Source organism: Erpetoichthys calabaricus, chromosome 18, assembly GCF_900747795.2.
Source record: "Erpetoichthys calabaricus chromosome 18, fErpCal1.3, whole genome shotgun sequence".
In the NCBI taxonomy this organism is placed as follows: Eukaryota; Metazoa; Chordata; class Cladistia; order Polypteriformes; family Polypteridae; genus Erpetoichthys; species Erpetoichthys calabaricus.
The window spans coordinates 5,388,566-5,413,126 of NC_041411.2; the positions used below are offsets into that span (position 1 = coordinate 5,388,566).

General features: G+C 42.7%; 1 protein-coding gene across 1 annotated transcript in view; it reads left to right on the forward strand.

Annotated features, from left to right (window-relative positions):
- The window catches only part of naa25 (N-alpha-acetyltransferase 25, NatB auxiliary subunit), a 61,088-nt gene that overhangs the window by 27,027 nt on the left and 9,500 nt on the right, over positions 1–24,561 (forward strand). Inside the window, exons 8-23 of the mRNA XM_028825279.2 lie at positions 1,508–1,619; positions 4,852–4,941; positions 6,393–6,565; positions 6,648–6,760; positions 9,703–9,910; positions 9,995–10,084; positions 11,752–11,932; positions 12,849–12,948; positions 13,086–13,237; positions 15,243–15,368; positions 18,649–18,892; positions 20,270–20,393; positions 20,515–20,580; positions 20,699–20,796; positions 21,381–21,491; positions 24,151–24,297. Coding sequence (XP_028681112.1) covers positions 1,508–1,619; positions 4,852–4,941; positions 6,393–6,565; positions 6,648–6,760; positions 9,703–9,910; positions 9,995–10,084; positions 11,752–11,932; positions 12,849–12,948; positions 13,086–13,237; positions 15,243–15,368; positions 18,649–18,892; positions 20,270–20,393; positions 20,515–20,580; positions 20,699–20,796; positions 21,381–21,491; positions 24,151–24,297 — 2,135 coding nt within the window. The remainder of the gene's footprint in view (positions 1–1,507; positions 1,620–4,851; positions 4,942–6,392; positions 6,566–6,647; positions 6,761–9,702; positions 9,911–9,994; positions 10,085–11,751; positions 11,933–12,848; positions 12,949–13,085; positions 13,238–15,242; positions 15,369–18,648; positions 18,893–20,269; positions 20,394–20,514; positions 20,581–20,698; positions 20,797–21,380; positions 21,492–24,150; positions 24,298–24,561) is intronic.

Below are 24,561 nucleotides of genomic sequence, written 5' to 3' on the forward strand. Positions count from 1 at the left end.
CACCGTTTGGTATCAAGATGTTTTGCTTAGCTGAGAATTCAGGTTACATTTATAGATTTCGTGTATACACTGGCAAAGAGGATCCTATGAGTAGTATTTCAGCAGTGTTGCCAGATGAATGTAAGGACTTTGGACTTTCAGAAAAACGCTGTCATGTCTGTTCAAAGAAGGGTCAGCGTAGAGACGTCAAGACCTTCTGCTCAAAGTGTCCCAGCAATCCAGGACTTTGTGCAGTTCCCTGCTTTGGCCTGTGGCACAGCAAACTCAAATACTGGGAATGAAACTATGATTGACTGAACTACTTTTGACTTTTGAATTACTTTTGACTGTTCCGTTTTTGTAGTTGACAATAAATCCAGAAGCCTGAGAAAAGGTACATTTTGTGCTTTATTATGTGTTTGCCCATTTCTAGAACTTGCACAACATTTAGTGGTCAATACTGCTTGAATAAATGTAAAAAATGTAAAAAAAATGTAAAAAAGTAAAAAAACGAAAATTGTTCAGATTTCGCCTGGCGTGGGGAATATTTAGGGAGTTGGCGGTTAAAGGGTTAAGGAATAGAAAGGACAGACTGCCACAAAGTAAGATGGGCAATACTGAAACACCTGTTAACGTTTGGTTCCTTAGTAAATCTGAAGATATAAAAGGCTTTGAAGGTGCCGCTCAAGTCTGGAAGGCTAAAGTATCCTCTGCCGGACTGTAAAGATGACAAGATATTGTTGTCCAGGGATGTTTGAGTCCTTCACTGCAGCACAAGCTTCACTTTGATGTGTAATTAAAGCACAAACAAGCATAAAGAGGTGGCGCACCCACAGACAATCCCTGTGTAATTGTTCAGAAGGAATCCTCCTCCTATGGCTTTTAAGCAAGGCCTTTAACCTGAAAATTGCTCCAGCAGCGCAGTACCATGGCTGACCCTGCATTCTGACCTCTAAAAGGTCACACGAAACGACAGTTTCCCCTCAGGGATTAATAAAGTGTACCAAATACCAAACAATAATTGAAAATAAACGCAAAGTGTAAATGCGTCATTAAAGGACAAATAACCTCTTTTTAGACACAAGTCTCAAAGTGGCGGCTCCAAGACGGCAACACTTGCGGTTAAGTACAGGCCAAGCAGGAAGAAGCAGCGCCAGTGGGAATGGACACAGGAAGTGACATCAGAGGTGCTAAGGTGGTCAGCTATCCCGTCTGTAAAGGGAGGAAGACGTGAGATGTTAGTAAACTGCGCCACCTTTAGGGCCTTGAAGCTGTCCCCAAGACGCATGTGTGTGACAGGTGCCAGTCTTAATACACTCTGAATGCCCTTTGTGCGTATGTCATTGTGATGCCACCAGCCAGGTCACCCAAAGGAACTTTGTGCCAGTTAAAAAGACCTTGAGTTGTTTTTCAGTTGATCCACCTATAAAACCCAAGCACTGAAATTGTGGAAAATTATTGTACAACTTTGACCTCGGGCTGTGATTTCTTGTGCTTATTTCTGAAAGCCAATGCTGTTTTGTTCCAGAAAAGCTGACGAGCGAAGTGCAGAGCCGTGAGAACAAGTGCATGTCTCTTTACAGGAAACTGGATCAGTGGCCCGAGTGTAATGCGCTGTCTCGAAAACTGTTACTGAAAAAGTAAGCACAATTTTATTAATGGATACCACTTTAGAGCTGTATTTCTTTTGAATTTTGCTTCTTATCCAGTGTCCAATTGATAGGTACAATAATTAATAATTGCCTACATTAATATAGTGCCTTTCTCTCTTCTTAAGGCGCTATACACAGTGAGTGGGGAGCCACTTCAACCACCACTAATGTGCAACATCTACCTGGATGATGCGATGGCAGCCATTTTACGCCAATACCACACATTAGCTGTTAGCTGGTTAAGGCGGGGGGGTGGCAAATAGAAGGGGATAATTAGGGGGCCAGAATGACCAGGCCATGGATGTATCAGGACATCGGAATTCACCCTCCTGTTTAAGAAGGATGCCCAGGGATTTTTTATGAGCACAGTGTCTCAGGACCTTGGTTTTACTTTTCATCTGAAGGACGGTGACATTTTTTACAGTACAGTGTCACTGCACTAGGATGCACATTCAGACCTCGGGCTAAGCGCCCCCTGCTGGCCTCTCCAGCAACACCTCCTTTAGCAACCCAAGCTTTTTCTGGTTGGGTGTCCCATCCAAGTATTACTTTTCTTGACTTTGCTGATGATGCTGTGATCTTCGCGGAGTCAATGGAGGTTCTGAATGGGGCTCTCGAGAGACTGAGCGAGGAGTCTTGAGTGTCTGGGCTTGCGAGTGTCCTGATAAAAACCAAAGATCCAGGCCTTTAATGACCTCATGGGCACGGGCATCAGCAGTATGTCTGTCTGTGGAGAGAGTGTCGACCTCGTCATTGAGAGGTTTACTTACCTTGGCAGTGACATTCAGGTGTCTGGTGACTCTTCCTAAGAAGTCAGTAGATGGATTGAGAGAGCATGGGGGGTCATGAGGTCACTGGAAAGGGGCGTGTGGTGCTTCCTTTATCTATGCAAAAGGACGAAGGTCCAAGTCTTTAGAGTCCTGGTGCTCCCTCTCTTTGAGACATGGACGCTATCCAGTGACTTGAGATGAAGACTCCTTCATGTGTGTGTCTCTCTGGAAAATCCATGGGTACTGTTGGTTTGACTTTGTGTTGCTCATGGAGTCCCAAATGAGGCACATGACCTGCATTGTGAGGGAGCGTCAGTTACGGCACTACGGCCATGTGGCGCGTTTCCCCGAGGGTGATCCAGCTTGTAAGATCCTCATTGTTGAGGACCCGAGTGCCTGGACCAGGCCAAGGGATTGCCCACGTAACACCTGGCTGTGGTAGATAGAGGGTCATTTCCGGAGGGTGGGTCTGGACTGCGTGTCTGACCGGGTGGGTTGCCAACTGGGATTCTGAGTTGTTTTGTCGTGTAGTGGGTGTGGCAACGCACTGTACCAGTGCATGCTCCCGAGCTTGACTTGACTCCCATTCACGTACTGGCTGGACCTGAACATGCTAAGCTTCAGGTGGAAGCAGCAAGCATCACACATGAGGCAGCAACAACACCTGGATGGGGGGCATCAGTCCATCGCAGGGTGAACACGCAGACACACGCACACACTTGGGCCTATTCAGCAACGATAAGCCACCATACCTGCTGGTCTCCAGGGCTCATTGCGAGCAAAGGAAAAGGATCAGGTGGTGATAAAGTTGGATGAGGCAGGGGCGCAATCGTAAGAATAACCTCCTAAACATTACATTCTTTCGCAAAAAAACTTTTCAAAAGTATGCATTTTTTGGCTTGAAGAAATGACATATTTATTAAATTTCATCTTTCTGCCGTAAAACGTGCAAAACGCTAAAAGTCCAAAGTCAGAAGTGTTGAAAGTATGATAATGATACAAATCATGATAATAATTAATAAAAATAATGGTAATACTACATGTATTTTGTGGTATATCTTGGTGAAATACACAATCCAACGTCACAGTCCGGACAATAGTTGTGTGATTCCTTGCGGATTTCCTTTCCAGTCTGATCAGCTTTTGAGCAGCACACTACACATGTGCGATGCATACGAGCGTCGCTTTCATCACATTTCCAGTGCCTGAAGACAGATTCACTTTGTCATCACTGGTCGTCTCACTGTCAAGAGCATGCAATACCTGGGCTTGCTGAGAAACGTTTCTTACGAGATGCCATTATGAGGCTAGGAGAAGACTGGTCTGCTTCATTTCCTGGGTGACACTCGGGCCTCTCACTTACACAGGACACTCCTATATCGTTTCCTGAGCGTCGCTCGGTGTTTATGCTGTTGGCATTTCTACAACCCGAGTAATTCACGGGTCGAACACATAGGAGAGATGCGTCTATACCAGGGGTGGGCAATGGTGGTCCTGGTGAGCCGCAGTATGTGCAGGTTTTTGTTCCAACCCAGTTCCTTAATGAGAACTCAATTATTGCTGATGAAGCACATATTGCTTAAGTGACATTTTAATGCTTCATTTTAGTGGTCTCGCTTGTTAAGGTTCTCCAACCTTAATTGCTTATTTCAATCTTAAACTGCTGCATTCAGTGTTTTAATTGCTCCTTATTAGCAATAAGATGTAAAAGACAAAGCAGCCAGCAGTTCTCCAGCTAGCTTTTTTCCAATTACATCTGTGTGTGTTCATCATGCACTGTTTGATTTAATAAAACACTTAATAGAAAAATGTGACAGACTGAAAATGATCTGTTTTAGGCTTCATATCATTTGGATGATATCCTTGGAAAGGAAAAAATTCTACGATATAAGAGATTTACATTGCACAGACTAACAAGCCATAAAATTAAATAAGGTCTGAGATTGACAATGATTGGTTTCTAATTAAGCAATTGGGTTGGAATGAAAACCTGTAGCCACTGCGGCTCACCAGGACCGACATTGCCTACCCCTGGTCTATATGGTTGCCCGAGTGACGCTCAGGACTAATGCTTTCGGCACTGTTTTTACAGCCTGGGTGATGCTCAAGTCTAATGCTAAGGAGGTTAAAAAGACAAAGTGCTGGAGCAAACTAAAAATTAAAGCTCTAAAGATCACCAACAATCTGAAACAAAACCTAGGCACTTGCCCTACTAGATAAGCAAACTAACACCAGCTAAAGATTTGAAGATTCATCTAACAGAGGAATAATGTTACTTGGAGATGCTGACATATTTAGAGTGGAACTTCCTCTGACGTCGCGTCACTGATTTGCTGATGGCAGTCATGAGATGTACTTATGTGTTGAGTAATCAAACAATATGAAAATAAAATCATAAAAAAAATCTCGTAAAAAGCAATGTGTAATTCTCCATTTATGTGACCTTTCAGCCCAGACAACTGGCAGTTCTATCTGTCTTACTTCGATTCTCTCTTCCATCTCATTGATGAGGCCTGGAGCCCACCCGAACAAGGAGAACAGTAAGTATATACCTGTCGTAAAACACTGAGTGATATCTGTTGATCATGGCATGTGCTTTAAATTTCCTTTTTTACTTTCTCATATGGGGAAGGTATTGTAATTGTCCAAAAATTCCATTTCGAGATTTTGATGAATCTCAACATTTTAGACCTCCCTGAATCCAAATTACTTTTTTGTAGGGAAAATATTGTAATTGTCCAAAAATTCAATTTCGAGATTTTGATGAATCTCGACATTTTAGACCTCTCTGAATCCAAATTACTTTTTTGTAGGGAAAATATTGTAATTGTCCAAAAATTCAATTTCGAGATTTTGATGAATCTCGATGTTTTAGACCTCCCTGACTCAGAATTACTTTCTCGTAGGGAAAATATTATCGTCCAAAAAATTTCATTTTGAGATTTTGATGAATCTCGACGTTTTAGACCTCCCTGAGTTCGAATTACTTTTTCGTAGGGATAATATATATACTGTATAATGAATTATTGTTATATAAAATTGTAATCATCCAAAAAATTCCATTTCGAGATTTTGATGAATCTCAACGTTTTAGACCTCCCTGACTCAGAATTACTTTCTCGTAGGGAAAATATTATCGTCCAAAAAATTTCATTTTGAGATTTTGATGAATCTCGACGTTTTAGACCTCCCTGAGTCTGAATTACTTTTTCGTAGGGATAATATATATACTGTATAATGAATTATTATTATATAAAATTGTAATCATCCAAAAAATTCCATTTCGAGATTTTGATAAATCTCAATGTTTTAGACCTTCCTGAGTCAAAAAATCCCATTTTTGGAATTACGTCTGTGTATGTGTGTGTAACAACACAATGACTTCAGTACACTTTCACTTTGGTCAACCAAATTTTGCATACAAATATCAGGAACAAAACGTAGATTTCTATCAACTTTTGGGCTATTTCCTCGAACCGTAAGTGGTACTTTACCTTTTCTTCCTGTAGCTGCAGAGTCCGATTTATTCAACTTTACTTTAATAACATATTGAACAATTATTATAAATTTGATTTGATGTTGATGGTTCTTTAATTTTCATAATCTAAAAATATAATCCTTGCGGTTTACTCCTCAAATATCCATCCCCATATCTGAGTATATGAGAAAGTCGAGGGGAGACCACTCCCGATGTTTTAAAATGGGTTATTTTCATCAATGTCATAGGTGTAAAGTTAGGATGTGAAATTCTCAACATGCCCCGATTTCCCCAGTTGATTGGTTTACTGCTTTCCTGCCCTTGGGAGGATTTTTTGGCCTGTAACAGAGGCCAGTAAAGATAGGGAACTAAGTAACACCCTGATAACTTTCCTATCTTTCAATTCAGTACTTATCACCTTTCTCAACCTTTGTTTCATTTCTCTCGATCAAGAGGTGTCTCGTTTCAGGCCTGATCAAGGGTAATTATTTCATATGTGCTTTTCTTCCACAGCTGCACGGAAGGTCATGTCGATTCAGCCGTAGACCAAGCTATTAAATTTGTCGAGGACAGGATCGCAGGAGAAGACAGTAAAGACTCCAGACACTTACGTGGACCCTACTTGGCGCGGTTGGAGCTCATCAAACGGTTGCGGCAGAGGAGCTCCTCTGAGGAACGAGAGCTTGGTAAGGATGGTGGAGAAATCGTCGCCTGTGAAAGTGCTGGGCTGCAGTCCGTTTAAAGATCTCTCCTTTAACTTTCCTGAAGGAAATCCTCTGGACCTAATGTTCGAGTACTTTGTCAAGTTTGGAGACAAGCCCTGCTGCATAACTGACCTGAGGATCTTTGTTGATTTGCTAGAGCCTGACCAGTTCGTCCAGGTGAGTAATGAGCCTTGGAGAGTGGGGTCTTCAGTTCAGAAGCTCATTCTCGTTTGAGTGTGCTCCACCAGAAGATCATCTGAAAGTAGTTTATTTAGCCGCAATGAGCAAGCGCCCTGCCTTGTGTCCTGTGAATGCTGGGATACAACTCCTCCCTGGATAAGCGAGTTACAAAAATGGAGGAATGGGTAGTTTATTTCACAGTATTTCAGCAAAAACTTTTAGGAGCTTTGCTAATGTTGCTTTCTCCGATGTCCTATGTATCATTAACTTGGTCATGTCTGTTCTCCATGAAACTATGAGGTTTTCTTGGCCCTCACTCCAAACACCAAGAGCTAAGTACCACATTAAACAATGTCATTTTAATGGACATCGTGACATTGTTTGCGTCAGCCAATTGCTGCTGATGCGTTCAAGGTCACCTTCTTGGCTTTCTTTAGCCTGGAAATCCCAGTAGAGTTGTAACATGTTGTTGTAAAGTCCAGTTCTTCTGACATTTGGGAGCACTTCCCTGTGGTCTCAACGCCTCTCATAAGAGCACGTCACCGGACAAAACTTTTCCTGTGGTATTCAGTAATTTAACTTCAGCACCACCGGTCCTTCAGTCTTAATCTAACCACTCGGCGATTTGAAGTTGTAGGGGTGAGTTTTTTTGTGTGAGCGAGATGGCCACTGAATGTTCCCCTTGAAGTGCAGGGCATATAACGCAGCTACGAAGAGTTAGGAACCTGGGTGGGTGTTTTCAGACCTCACAAGAAGACGAGAGACTGGTCTCTCCAACACGTTACTGTGATAAACCCAGGGCGTCAGTGAGCCCCAACCCCTACCATAAACACACAGGTTCAAATAACAGAAGGTTTTTCATTTAAATACCTCCAAATGTGGCACAAGCACAAGCAAATACAGGTCTTCCTCTCACAATCTCTCTCTTTTCTTACTCCTCCACTCAAGTGTTGCTCCACTATCTCCCATCTCCGACTCACTTGAATAAGGGAGTGCGGTCCCTTTTGTTATAGACCCGGGAGTACTTCCGGTGCCAGGGTGACTGCCCGATGAAAGCACTTAAGGGTCACATGGAAGTCCGTAATAGGAAGCTTGTCTGCCTACAGTGCCCTCTTGTGGCACCCAGTGACTCCAACAGGGCTGCTTTTCCGGATTACATATCCCGGCATGCCCTGCTGGCTTCTTATTGTGCACTGACCTCCAGGTCTGTTGCCATCTAGCGTGTTGGGAGAATAAAAAACCTACAGAAACTTCTTCTCTTTTTAATGGGCTGTCCGTCCACCCTTTCCAGTCCTTCCTTCCAGGTCTGCTCCCTCTCCTGGCCGGGATGCCCGTCCAGCCTGTGTGGCATCTACATTACCACAACAGAATTGACAAAAAGGGTTGCAGCCGAGCTTGCCCAACCTCACACGAACATTGGCATCACCAGGCAGCAAGCTTGTGATACTTGAGAAAATGTCAGACTGCTAGAAAGTAGTCACTGAGCCATCTAGTATGTAGTTGTGTAGTCGAATTCCGTTTGGCGATGACATCAACAGCTGCAGTCGTTAAGTTTGATATCCCCTCGGACTATAAGTCATGTAATGTGATATCAGCTTTAGGGGAACGCTAACTGTATAGAGGGGGTGTTTGATATGACACAGGCTAAATTTGTAAGGCCCTTTTCAGATGCATTTGCACACCTTGGTTATTTTGTGCGTTGGTGCAAAGGGGTTTATGTGTTTTCATGCGCTAGTTCCACACTTCTGCCTCTCATGTTGTGTTTTACAATCAAAGTCTCTGCATTGATCTCCTGAGGCATGTACACTTGTGTCCAGCTGTCGGATATGTGTTGTGGTGTTCTGGTAGTATGATACCCACTTTGCCAATTATGATTATGAAAGTCCTGACAATGTGCCTGAGACAGAGACTGTCATGTCATTTTCTAACCCACTTTATCCAGACTAGGGTCACGGGGGTGGGGTGGGGGGGGGGGGGGGGGGGGTGGAGTCAATCCCAGATAGCATAGAGCGCCTGGCAGGATCAACCCCAAGACAGGGCACCAGTCCATCACAGGGCGAACAACATGAGAGGTAATTTAACGTCGCCAGTTCAGCTAACTGGACAATGAAAAGAAGGGAGGACCCAGGATGTGAACCCTGGCCACTGTGCCACCCAACAGAGATCGTATTAAGTATTTTTCTCCACAGTGCCAAAATCTTGCCTGTGCTCGGCATCCTCTGCAGGACATGCAAAATGTCTGTTATTAGGAGATGACAAGGGACAGGCTTCCTGTGTTGTGTGTTTTCCTGTGGTGGTAGTGAATGCACTCTTGTACGTGATGCTGCTTTTGTGTGTGCCTACATATGTCACATTTTGCTTATTGAACAACACGCCCCCTCCATGATAATGAGAATGGGAGCCATGGATTTGAGGATTGGTGCATTGTGCAGAAGTGATGGCTCCAGTTAAGTGAGCGGCGGTGCCAGTAATGACACCAACAGTATCATTTTCAGTTTATCCTTTTGCAGTAGCCATGTAAAGATTACCGCTAACTCACGCTGGCACCCCAACATCTGGAGATAATGGAGAGAATTGGGAAGATGTGAATGAGGCCTAAGCGCTCAGTAGTTGAAATTTTAATACAACTAGCTAAATCGAGAGGTCAGTAGTAGTGAAGATGATCCCCAGGTGTGCTGATCCGTCAATGACGCTGAAAATATATTTGTATGCAAGTAGCTTTGCAAATGTGTGATGCCATGTTAGTCCATTGTACGTTGAGTTTTTAGCCATACAGCACTTCATTTCTAATTCTGTATTAACATCTGTTGTGCCCAATGATTTATAAAAGACACGGTTTTGAAGTGCCAGTTCTCCCCATCATCTGTCTGTTTTCCTGCCTACTTCAGTGTCACACGTTCCACCAGCCACAGCCTTCCTAATAGACCTCTGCTTCTCAGTTCATTAACAGGCTGACTGAGACGGTTCCACTGTCTACGCAACCAGAAGATGCGTTGGCTCAGCCAGCAGACACCAAGTCCCTGCAGCGGCATCTGTGCGTGGTGCAGTTGTCCCGCTTGTTGGGCATGCACCACTCGCTGGACACGGAGCACAAGCTGCATCTGATTGAGGAACTCAAGGCCCGCTACCTGTATGGACTGAAATTTGGTAAGGCTGCTTTCTCCTGCTCACCGCGTCGCTCGGGTACCTGCTGCTCATTGTTACAACTGAGATATTCTCTTCTTCTCTAAGGAAAGTCGTGCTTGAAAACCGAGCTGCAGTTTTCTGACATGTACTGCCTGTTGGCTGCCCATGTTTTAGTCGACTTCTGGAAGGAGACAGGTAAGCAGCATGTGAGGCGCACCATGTTGATAGGCATTTAGGAGTTTAGATCTTGGATCGTCGACTTAGGAGGTTCAGTGACCCTCAGCTAGTCAACCAGGATCAGTGTAGTCACAGGATTCCTTTCTGTTTCATATTGCTCCTCACAGGGTTTAGTGCCTGCCTGCGAGTCTATTATAAATAATTAGGGGGCTCCGCTTTGCTCACCAACCCCCAGGTATCTCGTGGCTGAGCCGCTCAAAGTGTGTCAGGATGTTCCTCCATTAGAGAAACTGATCGTATTTAAAGAGATGGTATATAGAAGAATATGCGGGGCACAAGAGGGAGACAGTGTGGTCCTTAGTTATTATAAAGAGAAAATCACTTGCTTGAGTATTTCACTGCAACTGTCTATTTTAAATATCAATGACTAAATAAAACAGTAAAAAAGCAAATCATAATAAATAGTAAATAAATTAAATCACATTAACGCCTCGTCCAAAACAATATTATGAATTACTTGATCCTCTAACTTACATTCTATAAATGTTTTTGCATTTCTTCCCACATGTTGTACGGGAAATTTTTTTCTCTTTCTCGTTTATTAGACGATTCTCTATTTTTCCTTTTTATTACATGCAGCTCTTTTTTTCGATGTTCGTTATCAGCTTCTGTTTTTCTATCACGATGTAAAATTTGACATTCTTGAATCGGAAATGTGCTTTTCTGCCTTGACCATTATAACCGACTGCGTTGAAGGGCGAGATAGCACTGAGAGTGCCACAGGGTGTGACGGAGAGAGAGGATGTGCGCAGCACAAGTAATGATTGGGCGAGCAGAGTCGAGGGGAGTGGTCAAGGCTGAATATCGCGGACACGACCGAAAACTTTTTTAATATAATAGAGAGATTAAACTCTAATCACAAGAAAGCATATTCTTTAGCAACTTCTGAGAGAGAAAGGTAAACTTAATGGTTCAAGACACATTCTATTTGTTGCAATTCAAATCTGGATGAATTTTGCCATTTAGAAGAGGGGAGAGGGTCTGCATGTTTTCATTCTGATTGGTCGCTTTACCCAGGATTCATTTTGATTTTAAAGTGAGCCACAAGTTTTCTTTCTGTGTGACGAAAAACTTCGGAATGTTGTTGCGAAATTTGCCGTCGACAAGTGGCCAACTGTCCCAGTATTCGTGATTTCTTTGTAAAGTCACTGTCACGATCCACTGGACTAATTTCCTTCGTAATTTTAAACACTCTTGTCGTGTCTTCTCTTAATGTCCTTCTCGTTACGGTAAATACAGGGTTTCCTTCAGACAAAGTAGGCCGAGGTTTAGGATCTTTGCCTTTCGGCCTTATTTTCAAATTGAAAGCCTAGTCTAGCAATGGCTTGCCAGTAGGGGGTGGTAGCGCCACCTAGTGGCGACTCTGCTGTTGCATCCCACACTGTTGCATTCTCTCATGTGCTTTTCTGGGAGTCTGACTTAACCGTGTTTTAGTGGTGCCCATGCCAGCCAGGCACACCATCACACCTTCATCATCATCTGTGCAAAGTACAGTAAAAGCCTAAAGACTAACATGGAACATAAAATAGGTGAAGGGCTTGCATCATGGGAGTACAAATTAGGAAAAATATGAAAAGGTGATAGTCAAGAAAGTAAAATCTGTTTGTCATTTTTGCACTTTGCAGGTGAAGAGCGCCACCTTTGGCAGTGCCTCAGCCTTTTGGAAGAAGGCTTGTCCCACAGTCCCTCAAACGCCCAATTCAAGCTGCTGCTTATCATTATTTATTGTCGCCTTGGGGCATTTGAACCCATTGTGGACCTCTACTCTAGTCTGGATGCTAAACACATTCAGCACGATACAATTGGGTAGGTGAGAGCAACCTTATATTTAGTTTGCCTTCTCTTTCTATTTCTGTCTTCTTTTTTTACCGAGTTCTTCTCTGACATCCCGAAAACCCAAAGTCGCTTGTTAGCGGTAGCAGGAGCAGCGTGTCGTTCATCACCTCTTTAGTGTGGAAAAGCTTGATTAGAGTTAGCTGTGGAGAGCAGAAACATTAATTGGGTAAGGAGAGAGCTCTTCGTATCCAATGAAAAACCGCTCTGCTGTCTGACAGATCCCTAAGCCTTCGGGGGGCACATTTCAGCATTGGTGGCTTGGGTGTGAAAGTGCCACTATTGTTCTTAATTGGCATACTTGTGCGTCTTTTTTTTTTTTCTTCTTTAGTGACTCAGTGACTCAAAGGTAAGTATGTGGAGTCAGTTGACAGCTGTTTTGTAAACAGATTTGTTTTCTAATCCCCAGAATATTTCTAGTTTACTTTCCGTATTTGCCATTGTTCAGTCTCCAGTTTCCTAGAATGTGTACAGAGTCCAGAGAAAGCCTTACCTGCATGTCCGACCAACCTGCAACACGATGCCACATTACAGTATGTTGACATACAGTATATCACGACCCCCGTTTTGGTCTGCCGCTGGTGTGTTACGAGTTGCTGTTGTTTTCATCAGTAGTGGGTTGAGGCAGGTCACACTTCTGGTGATCACGCTCAATACACATGGAGGCTGATGGGCCACTAAAACATTTTGGGGGGCTATGGGGCACAGGATGTGGTGTGGGGGTTAAGTGAGTCATGACACCACAAAAAGGTTGAGAAACACCGCTAGTACGTGAAGCCTCGCCTTAACTTGTGTAATTTGAGCCCCAGGCCTTTAGGTGGTGCTGCAGGCCTAATGTCCCACATCCCCTGTGTGCTCAGTGCGCTTTGCTCTTCTCTCTCTTCTGCAGGTACCTGGTGACACGCTATGCAGAGCCCTTGGGTCAGTTTGCTGCTGCTTCACAGTCCTGTAACTTTTCTCTCAGGTTTTTTCACTCAAACCAGAAAGATGTAAGTGTTCACCCTTGACTGTCTCTCCTCTTTGAATGGCTAGATGGGTATGTTTGTGTATTTGAATATGAAAACTGCAAAAGGGCTGCCTCATGTTTCACAAAGCTACGCGTTGCTTTTTTTTTTTCCATTTCCAGACCTCAGAATATATTATTCAAGCTTACAAGTATGGTGCATTTGAAAAAATCCCTGAGTTCATCGCTTTCCGGAACAGACTGAATAACTCCCTGCACTTTGCACAAGTCCGCGTTGAAAGGATGCTGCTGGATCTCTTTCTTGAAGCGAATATGTAAGAGCTTGGTTTAATTACGTTTTGATCACCATGTTGCTGCCTCAAACACTTGAAATGCCACTTAGCTCTCACTGATTTAATTTTATAATATAATTTTTTTTAAAATAATAATTTTTTGCATTTATATTGCGCTTTTCTCACTACTCGAAGCGCTTAGCAATTGCAGGTTAAGGGCCTTGGCTCAAGGGCCCAGCAGAGCAGAGTCCCTTTTGGCATTTTACAGGATTCGAACCAGCAACCTTCCGATTGCCGGTGCAGATCCCTATCCTCAGAGCCACCACTCCGCCTATAGGTCCGATTTAGGTCCTGTTGCTTTTAAAACATAAAGATTCATATAAATCAACACTATGAATGCTGCTGGTTTTAAGGGATCAGTAATATTCGTGCATAGTGGTGGCCCTGTGGCTATGGATCTGAGCTGGTATCTCAAAGGCTGCTGGTTCAAATCCCGTTAACTGCTACTCCAGTGGGCCCATGAGTGAGGGTATTAACTTGAAAATTGCTCCGGTGGCGCTGTGTCATGGCTGACCCTGCACTCTGACCACCAACGATCATGCAAAAAGACATTTTAACCTTGGGAGTTAACAAAGTATATCAAATCAAAAAAATATATATATTCCCGTCAAGAATGGGAGAATCTCATTTCTTGTAATAGCAGGTGGTTGTTGTTACCAACTCACGCTCTTGCCTTAAGTTTTTAGGTTAGTTTGTATCCAACAGGTGGCACAAGCTCCCTTGGAGACTGCTCTTGTAGCATTTCAGCTGATCTATAGTGCTTTTCATATGTATCTGTCTATTATATAGTGCCTTACACATCTGTCTGTCTCTCTCAATCGAATTTAAAGTACCTATCCATCTAACTTTCTCATTAATAGTACCCAGCTCTGTATCTATCTATATATTTATATAGTGCTTTACACTGCTGTCTGTCTATTTATCACATACTGCATGCGTCTGTCTGTCTATCATATAGTGCCTTTCCTATCTGTCTCTGTGTGTATTATATGGTGCCCTTTTCTGTCGGTCGGTCTGTCTGTCTATCTATCTATTATATAGTGCCTTCCACTTCTGTCTGTTATATAGTGCCTTTGCTATCTATCTATCTATCTATTTAAATTTAGTTTAGAGTTTATTGTTATTATACTTTCTTACAATGAAATTCTGATGATAACTTTCCACGTGCAGCAGAAAAAGAGAAACTCCAATCTCCTCAGGTCCGCACTTGTTTCAAAAGTCTAATAAATATTTGAGGTCAATTACAACTCGAGCTAACAAGACAGTAGGGTTTGAATCAGCACTAACATTTGGAACCAAAATGGATCCAAAGTTAGGTATGTACCTGTCCTGCATTGTATTTAAAACATTTTTAAACCGATTCCACTTCTCCTCAGCTGTCTCCACACTTAAAAGCTTATCCCAGTCTATCCACCTTAGAGTTTGTCGCTTCTGCGACAAAATTTGCTCTACCAAAATTAAACTTGAACAGTTTAACATGTGAATTTCCCCTTGGGATTAATAAAGTATCTATCGATCTATCTATTATATAGTGCCTTTCATCCATCTATCTATTTATTATATAGTGTCTTTAGTCTATCTATCGTGCCTTTCATATCTATCTATCTATCTATCTATCTATCTATCTATCTATCTATCTATCTATCTATCTATCTATCTATCTATCTATCTATCTATCTATCTATCTATCTATCTATCTATCTATCTATCTATCTATCTATCGATCGATCGATCGATCAGAGAGCATGAAAACTCCATGCTGGGAGCCCCCGAGACATAACCTTTGGTTTGTTTGTTACAAGCTGTGCCACCCATCATCCACCCATCCACAGTGGATTCATAAAGTATTCAGGCCCCTTCACCTCCTGCTTGCTTTATTGTGTTGTCAGTTTAATTTTAAATGAACACATTTGCCAGTTTTTCCCCGATCAGATCCTCCCTCAACCCGTAATGACAAAAGTCAAGCAGTTGTTCTTTCTCCCCACAGCTTGTCTTCATTGGAAGAAAATGTCCGCTCCATGGGATTGTGTCCTGAAGAGGATGACATTCCTTGGAAGGAGATGCAGGACAATCGAGATTTGACTGTCCTTGTCAGCTGGGAACCCAAGTCCAGGTATTTTTTTACCCCGTCCTTAGATAACACGGCCAAGCTGGCAGTCGTTAAGGACTGCAGTCGGCCAAACTGCCCTGTTTAGAGGGCTTGGTAATCGAGATAATGTGGATTCCGTTTCCATGAAACTTTTTTTTTATATCTTTTATGACTCTAATTTATTTTACTTGGCTGGCCTCCAGCTCTGTAAACAGGCACTCATTGGCCTTGTGCTCACTGGGTTAGGCAGTGCATACCTTCATAGTGTGTGTGTTTGCAGCTGGTCAGTGTGTCACATGTTCATGACTGTCAGAGCCACTCTGTGTGCCACCGTGTCCTTTTTCCCCAGTTTCCCAACCCCCACCACACATCTTTTAAAATCCTCACAACATCACAGAGTGAATTACCAGAATGAGACGTTGGCCAAATGATTAAGTGCTGTCGCCATGTTGGCAACCATAGTCCTTCAGGTTACATTGAGGTTCTGTTGTCTAGTTGACCAATAGCAGGGCACTCACTCTGCTCCAGCATGGATGGAGTAACTTTCAAGTGTGTGACGTAAGACTGGTGCGCTCCTAGCCCCCTTTCTCCTACTCATGCCAGGAGTACTGCAGGCAGTGACACAGAGTGCCTTTCAGAGTTCTGATATGCCAGGTTCCACAGGCTGTAAAAGCATCTCGTCTAGAGCCCCACCTGCAGAATGAGGCGTCAAAGCTGAAATCGACTCTCCTGATTTATTTTATCACACTTTCCGATTGCATTGACAGAGGTGTAGTAGGCAGGCCACAAATGCTAGAAGAATAGTGACTGGCAAGTTACAGTTGTGTGCTGTACTGGTACTGGAAATGTACCGAAAAACCCAAATTTGAAAATGGAATGGTAGGAGCTCTTGCGGATCTTTGGTACTGGATATATATGTCAGTTTTCCTCTCAATCCCCTGACCCTCGATCCCACCTTGCTGAGTATTGCAGTTATGGACAACACATGCTATGACACAACTGGAACTTGACATAACTTTGTTATTGCTGCAACATGATTGTGGTTTCAGAGTTTCAAGAGGGATGTAGTGCGTAACACACCAGTGAGGCGAGCAAATGTGCGGCCCAGCAGGGAGGCTGGAGTAAGACGGGTTTGGAGTTATTCGTTATTTGCTTCAGAACTGGTTCTGAGGTCCAATATCTAGCATTAATACCAAATTGTAGTACCACTCCAATACTACCAGGAGTAGACTGTAACCAAAAAAAACTCACAAGGTCTAAACCAGCTAATTTAAAAGATCACGCGCATAACCACAACGTTAAAAACCTGCTGAATTTGCTTCACTTCAATTTTAGCGATTTTAACGAAATATTCAGGAACTTTGCCAAACTCTGCAAAATACATTGAAGTCAACAGCAACAACATTTATATATATATATACTAGACAAAGAGCCCATTTCGACAACGTATGATGAAACAGGCACGAGTGGAATAGTAATAAGTATAAGCACCACAAACCTGATATAGGTGCGTAATTGAATCAGAATGCGTAATTAGGCCTCGCTGTTGTCGAAATTGCCTTTCAGGCCTCTAGAGCTTTAATCGAAGTCGCCTTTCTCTTTGAATTTTTGCGGCCGTAAATCCGTCGCCTGCCGCGATGTCGGTCTCCTAAGGTTTTTCGGGCAGCTGCGCAGAAGACGACTGCGCATTCGGCTTCGTGAGTGAGTGAGTGAGTGAGTGAGGAGGCTGGCGAATTACGTAGTGATATATGTAATATAGCACATTTTCATACAAATAATGTAGCTGAAAGTGCTTTACATGATGAAGAAAGAGGAAAAAAAGACAAAGTAAGAAACAAAATAAGAGAACACTAACATAGAATAAAAGTAAGGTCCGATGGCCAGGGAGGACAGAAAAAACAAAACAAAAAAACTCCAGACGGCTGGAGAAAAAAATAAAATCTGCAAGGGTTCCAGACCACAAGACCACCCAGACCCCTCTAGGCATTCTACCTAACGAAAATGATCTCAATCAGTCCTCATTGTATTCAGCGTTCTCATGGAAGAACTTGATGATGATGGTCACGTGGACTTCTGGCCTTCAATCCATCAATTTAGGGACAACACAGTGCTTTGATCAGGTGGTGGTGTTGCAGTTCGCCATCCCAGAAACCCGGAAAAAGAACAGAAGAGAAAGTAGGGGTTAGTTCGGATTTTGAACATGAATACCATGAATAATAATGATAATTAATTGAATATACAGTGCATCAGGATTAAGCTAAGATGAAGCTCTGAGAAAGCCATGTTACAGTAATGCGTTTTCACCAGTTTTTTTTAAAGTGCTCCACTGTATCAGCCTGGCAAATTCCTCTTGGCAGGTTATTCCGGGTTTTAGGTGCATAACAGCAGAAGGTCACACGCCACACCACTTCTTTTAAGTTTAGCTCATGAAATTCTAAGTAGACCGTCATTTGAAGATCTAAGGTTACGATTTGGAGTGTAAGGTGTAAGAAATTCCGATATATAAGATGGAGCAGATTATTTAAGGCTTTGTAAACTATAAGCAGTATTTTAAAGTCAATTCTAAATGGCACCGGTAACCAGTGTAGTGACATCAAAACTGGGGTGATGTGCTCCGATTTTCGTTTCCGAGTTAAGATTCTAGCTGCTGCATTCTGCACTCATTGCGATTGATTAATGTCTTTTTTGGGTGGTCCTGAGAGGGGAGCGTTACAGTAATCTAGTCAACTGAAAACAAAAGCGTGGATTAATTTCTCAGCATCTTGCTATGCTATAAGGGGTCTAACTTTTGCGATATTTCTAAAGTGGAAAAATGCTGTCCTAGTAATCTGATTAATATGTGTCAAGGAGAGTCAACACTAGTTTTGAGTGGATTATAATGGGGCCCTATTCAAGAGTGTATTATAGCTCCTTTAATTGATGAGCTGAGCCAGTGGTGCAAAAGAAGAAATACTTTTGATGTTCCATGTCTAGCCCCTCGGTCACCAGAGGAAGTGTGTTCTCCAGTCTCCATGATTTTATTAGTTTATGGGCCCCTTGATATGATGGTGTTCAATTAACTCTTCCCTCTTTAAATGAGCTCCTCTAACTTGATGCCCATGTCTGGTAACATTTAGGTCACCCAAGGTAGAGTGACTCTGATGTTAGGCTTTTGGTCCCATCTGTGGCTTACAATGAAACATGTTACATTTTGAATTATGGGCCTTCCAGTCCTGGTCGGTGAAAGTAGCTCTAGGGTTGAAGGGATACATGTGTGGTCTTACTGATAAGTATATGGAACATTTAGTGCACTGCTGTCTTGTAGGCAGCTTTCCGAGGAGGACAGGTGGTTGTCCTTGGAAGAAGAAATTCTTTGGCTGCGTATCCGCTCCTTGACGTTACGACTGATAGCTGCCCTGGCCAGCCCTAGCCATCCTGTGGAACCAAAGAATTCTGAGAAAGCTGCCGAGAATGGGGTGGCCTCCAAGAATTACACACTACATGAACTGCTCCGACAGCTAGAAGTGGCCCTGGAAAGTGGGAAGCGGTTTGTGGAACGTAAAGTGCAGGTAAGGTCACCGTGAATTATGTGGAGTTAATTGCTTTTTGTGAGAGTGCAGGATTAGAAAATATTTATCTCCTTTTATGCAAAATAACTGTGGATACTAAAGACCCATTCAGGCCCAATTCTACCTTTTTGTCCTCTGTGCTTATCACAAAACTTGGTGAGCATCACATAGAATATCTACAAACCGTTAACACCGTCTGGTCTTCCACCGCACAAATTACTGTAGAAAGGACGACGTATCGTAATGTAATTGCGTAATTAATGTCTGAATGATGGGCTATACAGTAGGACAAGATTAGTTGTATTCAAAATTGGTCAAACATTTCTGACATGTAAAATTTTAACAGGCGACAAGAAAGGTAATGTAGTACATCTTCAGGGGATAACATTACACACCAAAGGAGATCTTGATATGCCATTCGTGTTAAAACGTTGACAGTTTCTTTTTAGAATAGCTTTTGCTATGACAATTAACAAATCACAGAGACAAACATTCAAAAAAGTCAGTTTATTTATTAGAGAGAAAGAAACGAAATTCACTCACGGGCAGTTATACGTTGCATTGTCACGATGTAGCTCCAAACACGGAATCAAAATTCAATGTGATATTGACGAAAAGGTCATTCCAAATATTGTTTTTTACTGAAGTTTTACAGTAAAGGTGTAAGTTTAAAAAGCATTTGTGTGTTAATGTCAAAGCCAAACAGAACGAAAACGTGTAACACAACAAATACCTCAACGCAACATGAAACTAAATTTTCTTTAAATTTATAACGTTTTACTATTTTTTTAATATGGTTAATTACTCGCTGTAATGTAAAATAGTTAGTTCTATTATGCATATGTAACAATTCCCATGAAAATAACAATCTGTTTAAATTGTACATCCTCTTCCCCATACTCGAGCAGCAGATCCGCGAAGTGGCCAGCGTGTAGCGCCCGCCCGGGGGTTGGCGAGCGAAGCAAGCAGGGGGCAGAGCCCCCTAGTTTAAAATTAAAAGTACTCTGGTAACCGACTGCATGCCTTTTGAACCTCCCTTCAAAACACTGGACTCGCTCTGCCACTGCTTCTCGAGTAAGTGTTGATCCTCAAATCTGTGCTTCTCTGCATGTATTGAAAGGGTCGATGGCATTTACTTCAGTTTTTTAAAGATCTTTTCAAACCCTCAATCTTTTTTTTCTTTTTAAGCGGCCTTGAATTTGGTTTAGAATTTTCAATATCATGAAGAAATATTTTCCCTCTATGTAGACGGCACCATCTGAGTGGCTCCTTTTTTTTGTTGTAGATAGTGTGTCGTGAATGAAAACCCTGAGAGACGTGTTTTACGGTGCCTTTCCTGCCCCGGTTTAAACTAAAGGTTTTGTCTTTGATACGCAGTACAATTTTCTGGGCCCTCCCTCCACCCGCCTCTCCTCGGCCTTTGCAAGTGGAAGCTGCCAGTGCCAGGCCAGTGCCTTCCGGCTTGTGGCGGACGTTCACGATCTGGACATCAGTAGCTTAGGTGAGTCGTTTGTAATGTTAGGGGCTGCAGTGGTGTTTGGTAAGAATGCCAAAGACAGCACAGCATTCGGAGTGACGTTTTTATGGTGTTAACGGGTTCTTAATGTTCATTTCTTTTTTAGAAGACACATCCAAAGTGCAAGAGCGGTTAGGAAACAGCTTTAAGGATCTAATAATGCAGTTGAAAGGTGAGCATGAGCGGCTGCTACATGACAAAGTACTCTGCCACTGCTTTTCTTGGCAAATTAAAACCTTTAAAATTATAATTAGGTTCTATATATATCAAATGTTTTATTTCCTCCTCAGATATAAGGAACAAATGTGAAATTGACCTGTTTGAAATTAGAGATGGGCAGAACAAAACGAAGCCTGCAGCCTTAGAAAATCTTGTTTTCTTCACGGAGGTGAGTGGTTTACATCTGAGAACGCGCGAGTCGTGCTTTCATTTTCATTTCTTGACATGTCAAACAAACCTTTCCTCCTCCAGTGTCCAAATGACCTTTACTTGACGTTACACTTGGCAGCAGTCAAAAGAAATTGGCAGAAAGCCCTTCTTCATGTAAAGAGTTGTGCGATTCTGGGACAAACCACAGAGTCATGGAGTGGAAGCAGAAACTGTGACCAGATTCTAAGAATATATGGATGAGTAATGGGGCCAGCTTAGTTATTAGCTAAACAAACGGGTGACACATGAACTGAATGGTCTCATCTCGTGTGTCAGATTTGTGACGTTCCCAAGTACATTTTTGTAGACGTGCTCAATGGGCCGCTGACCACCCCATCCAGGTGTCTTTCCTGCTTTGCGTCCATTGCTGCCTGGATGATCGTGAAATGTTTCACATGGGTTTTGGTGTGTCATGTCCTAGTAGGGTGGTGAACATCGTCTTCCCGGCTTTAAAGAATGCCACAGTAATGTAGGATTAGTGTGGTCACGTTACAAGCGGAGCCGTTTCTGTTGAACTCATTGGCTCTCTTCTTCTTTCTGCAGACTGTATGTATCATCCTGTGGGTGTCAAGCTACTGTAGTTGTATCCTTCGGCCTCTTAAATCCAATTTACAGAAGAAGAAGAAGAAGAAAAAGGATGCCAACACTCCTACGGTGAGTGAGTGCCCATCCTCTCTGATGGCTTCCCGTTGAACTCCAGCCACCTGGCCACCTCTGTTACAGACGTTATCCCACCGGCCAGTGCCCTCCTTGCCCGTGATGTGTCACACTTATGTGCAGGCCTACTGAAGCATTTACATTCACTTCTTTATCCAAAGCAACTTACCACATTTGAGGTTCGATTGGTTACATTTCTGTTTACACTTGGAGCACAGGCAGGTGAAGTGACTTGCTGGTGGGCACACAGTGCCAGTAGCAGGATTTGAACCCACAAACCTCAGGGTTTCTTCTTCCTGTTTGTTTGTTTGTTTAGAAAGCAGTTTAAAAACAACATAAAGGCTGACCAAAGTGCTGTACAATAAAAACCCAACTTATCAGACACACAAAAAACCAAAGGGTAATTGAAACAGAAACACAAACACATAAGAGCTGAAGAGATTCATAATAAAAAGTATGCAGATAGCCAACATATCATACTGGGTTAAAGGCCAGAGAGTAAAAGTGTGTTTTTAAATAAGATTTAAAGACAGTTAGTAAAGGAGTGCAATGTGCAACAGCAAATCGTTCCTGAGTTTTGGAGCTGCACCTGAAAAAGCCCTCGGAGTTTGCATCGTGCCTTAGGTACATGTAAAAGCGTCTGGTCTGCTGACCTGAGAGATCAAGACAGTACATAAGGGTGCGGCAGTTCCGACAAATAAAATGAAGCGCAACCATTAAAAGGATTTAAAAACAAATACAAGGATCTTAAAATGGATTCAAAAATGAACTGGAAGCCAGTAAAGGGAAGCCAAAATTGGGGTAATGTGCTCATGCTTTCTTGTGCCAGTTAAAAATTGAGCAGAGGCATTTTGCACCAGCTGTAGGCAAGCAATGGAGGCCTGGCTAATTCCAAAAAGAAGCACATTGCAGTTTATCTCTCAACCGTCGGTCATTCCAAAGCCCAACTACTGAGTAACATTTCTTTTCCAACATTGTGGACATAAGACAGAAGACTGAAGGCAAGCAGCCATGATGTTAAGCTCCCTCTGTCCTTGCAACTTAGCCAGCAGGCTTGACATCCTTGCCACCGTTTTCGTTTTTTTCCCTACTAAATATGGATAACATGATTTTTTTTGTGCTAAAGGATCGGACAAGTATCCATCCTAATGTAAATGTAGGTCCTGCTCAGCTCCTGGTCCCCAGCAATGTTCCCTCTAAGCTGAGCGCGTGAGCAATCGCTCACACGAATTCAGAGCGTCGCTCATACTTCCCGCACGATCGCTCATTCCGACCGTCGGAGTTGGTGCTCATAAATTTTTGGCTTAAACAAAATGTCGTTCATAAACAATGTTTTTTGCTCACTATATGCTACTCCTTAGAGGGAACATTGGTCCCCAGTACAAATTGGGCAGAAAACGTGTTTTCCGGGTAGATCAAAGACAAGTGTTTTAACTCTTTGAGGGGCTGAATATTTTTTTCAGCTGCCGATAGGAATGCGCAGCTGCCGGCAGCCGGAGCTAAAGGCGGGTCTGGCGAGAGAGTGGAAGCGAATGCGTTTTAGCAAGATACTCTGTGGACAACGTTTTTGTGTATTACTGCTGAGTCGGACTGTGATTTTGATGCAAGTGACCTCAAGTTCGAAAACAAAAGTGATATACCGGCCTCGGCTGATCGTAGTGCTGAATGCGTTCTTGTAGTTGCCGGTAGGCGCAACTACATGTCATTGTGTCGACATCAGCCTCGAAAGAGTTAATCTTACTGCAGCCGTCCAGTGAGAAGCTTACTTGTCAAATTAATACATTAAGAAGAATCGAAACACTTACCCAGCCTACATTTCACCCTGTAATGTTTGGGGCTCTTGGCATCTCTCTAACTCTTTTAGGGCTAATTATTATTATTTTTTTTTCTCCTTTGTCCAAGGGGTGAATATTTTTCCAAAAAACACAAAGCAATGGTGTCACACATAAATCAACATAAAATACTTATTGATGACAAACCTCACTCTGTTTTACATTCCATGAGCCACTTCTTCTTCTTTTGGCTGCTCCTGTTAGGGTTTGTCACAGTGGATCATCATCTTCCATATTGTCCTGTCTTCTACGGTTTGTAAATTCACATACTTGGGACATACCTGTTTGTCTCATCAGATCATTTGCATCAAAATCAGAGTTTGATAAGTGTCTGTGTAGGCCTCCCAGGTGAATGTTGCTGTAGGAGCAGCTGATGCAGGTACCTGACTCGTTTTCAATCTCCAGATCAACTGCATCGAAATCGGAGTTCGATGAGTCAAGAGTTTGATTCTGCAATAAAACACAAAAAATAAATAAATAAATAACACACATGAGTATTTTGCTTTGTGCATTCGATTTGCTCTCTCGCCCGATGTCGGTGCCATTCTAGACATTGTTCACTCTATGGTAGTTGCGCACACGCAGGGATTCGGCAACAAGTTAACAAGTGTAGCGGTACTCCGAGCAAAGAGGACCTACCTATAACGTAACGGTGAGTTTTATCGACGTTTACAGCTTTTTTTGACCCTCTGCCCCTGAAAGTCCACTTCAGTTGACATCCGGCATAAAAGAGTTAAAGAAAGCAATAGTGTTGGGCTGCAGAGTAAGAAAAGACGGAACCTAGGTGCTACCCCTGTGACCTTCTTGCTTTTTTTGTTTTCCAGCCTGCCGTTTTCACAAATTACCAGGAGTACATCTCGGCCTTACAGCTATTGATATCCGAGGTTCTAGATCACATTAAAGGGCTTGAAACAAACTTGACTGCACTGAAGCTTGATAGCCTTTCTTTGGAGGACCACACACTATCAGAGGTGGGTATCTTTATATCAGGTTGCTTAATGTCCACAAAGGAAAACGCCCAGTGAGCGTCCATTCACACTGTGAAGGAGTCACCTGTGATGAGCAGGGAATTAAAAAAGGGAATTGTGGGATATCCTGTGCACTCAATGTACTTCTTTTGGCAAAAGCTACACGGTACTCCTTCCATCGTGTTACTGTGTGTGGTAGAAATTTAACATGTTAACTAGCAAATTGTGCTTGCGAAATTTCGCAAGAATAAAAGCTTTAACAAAATG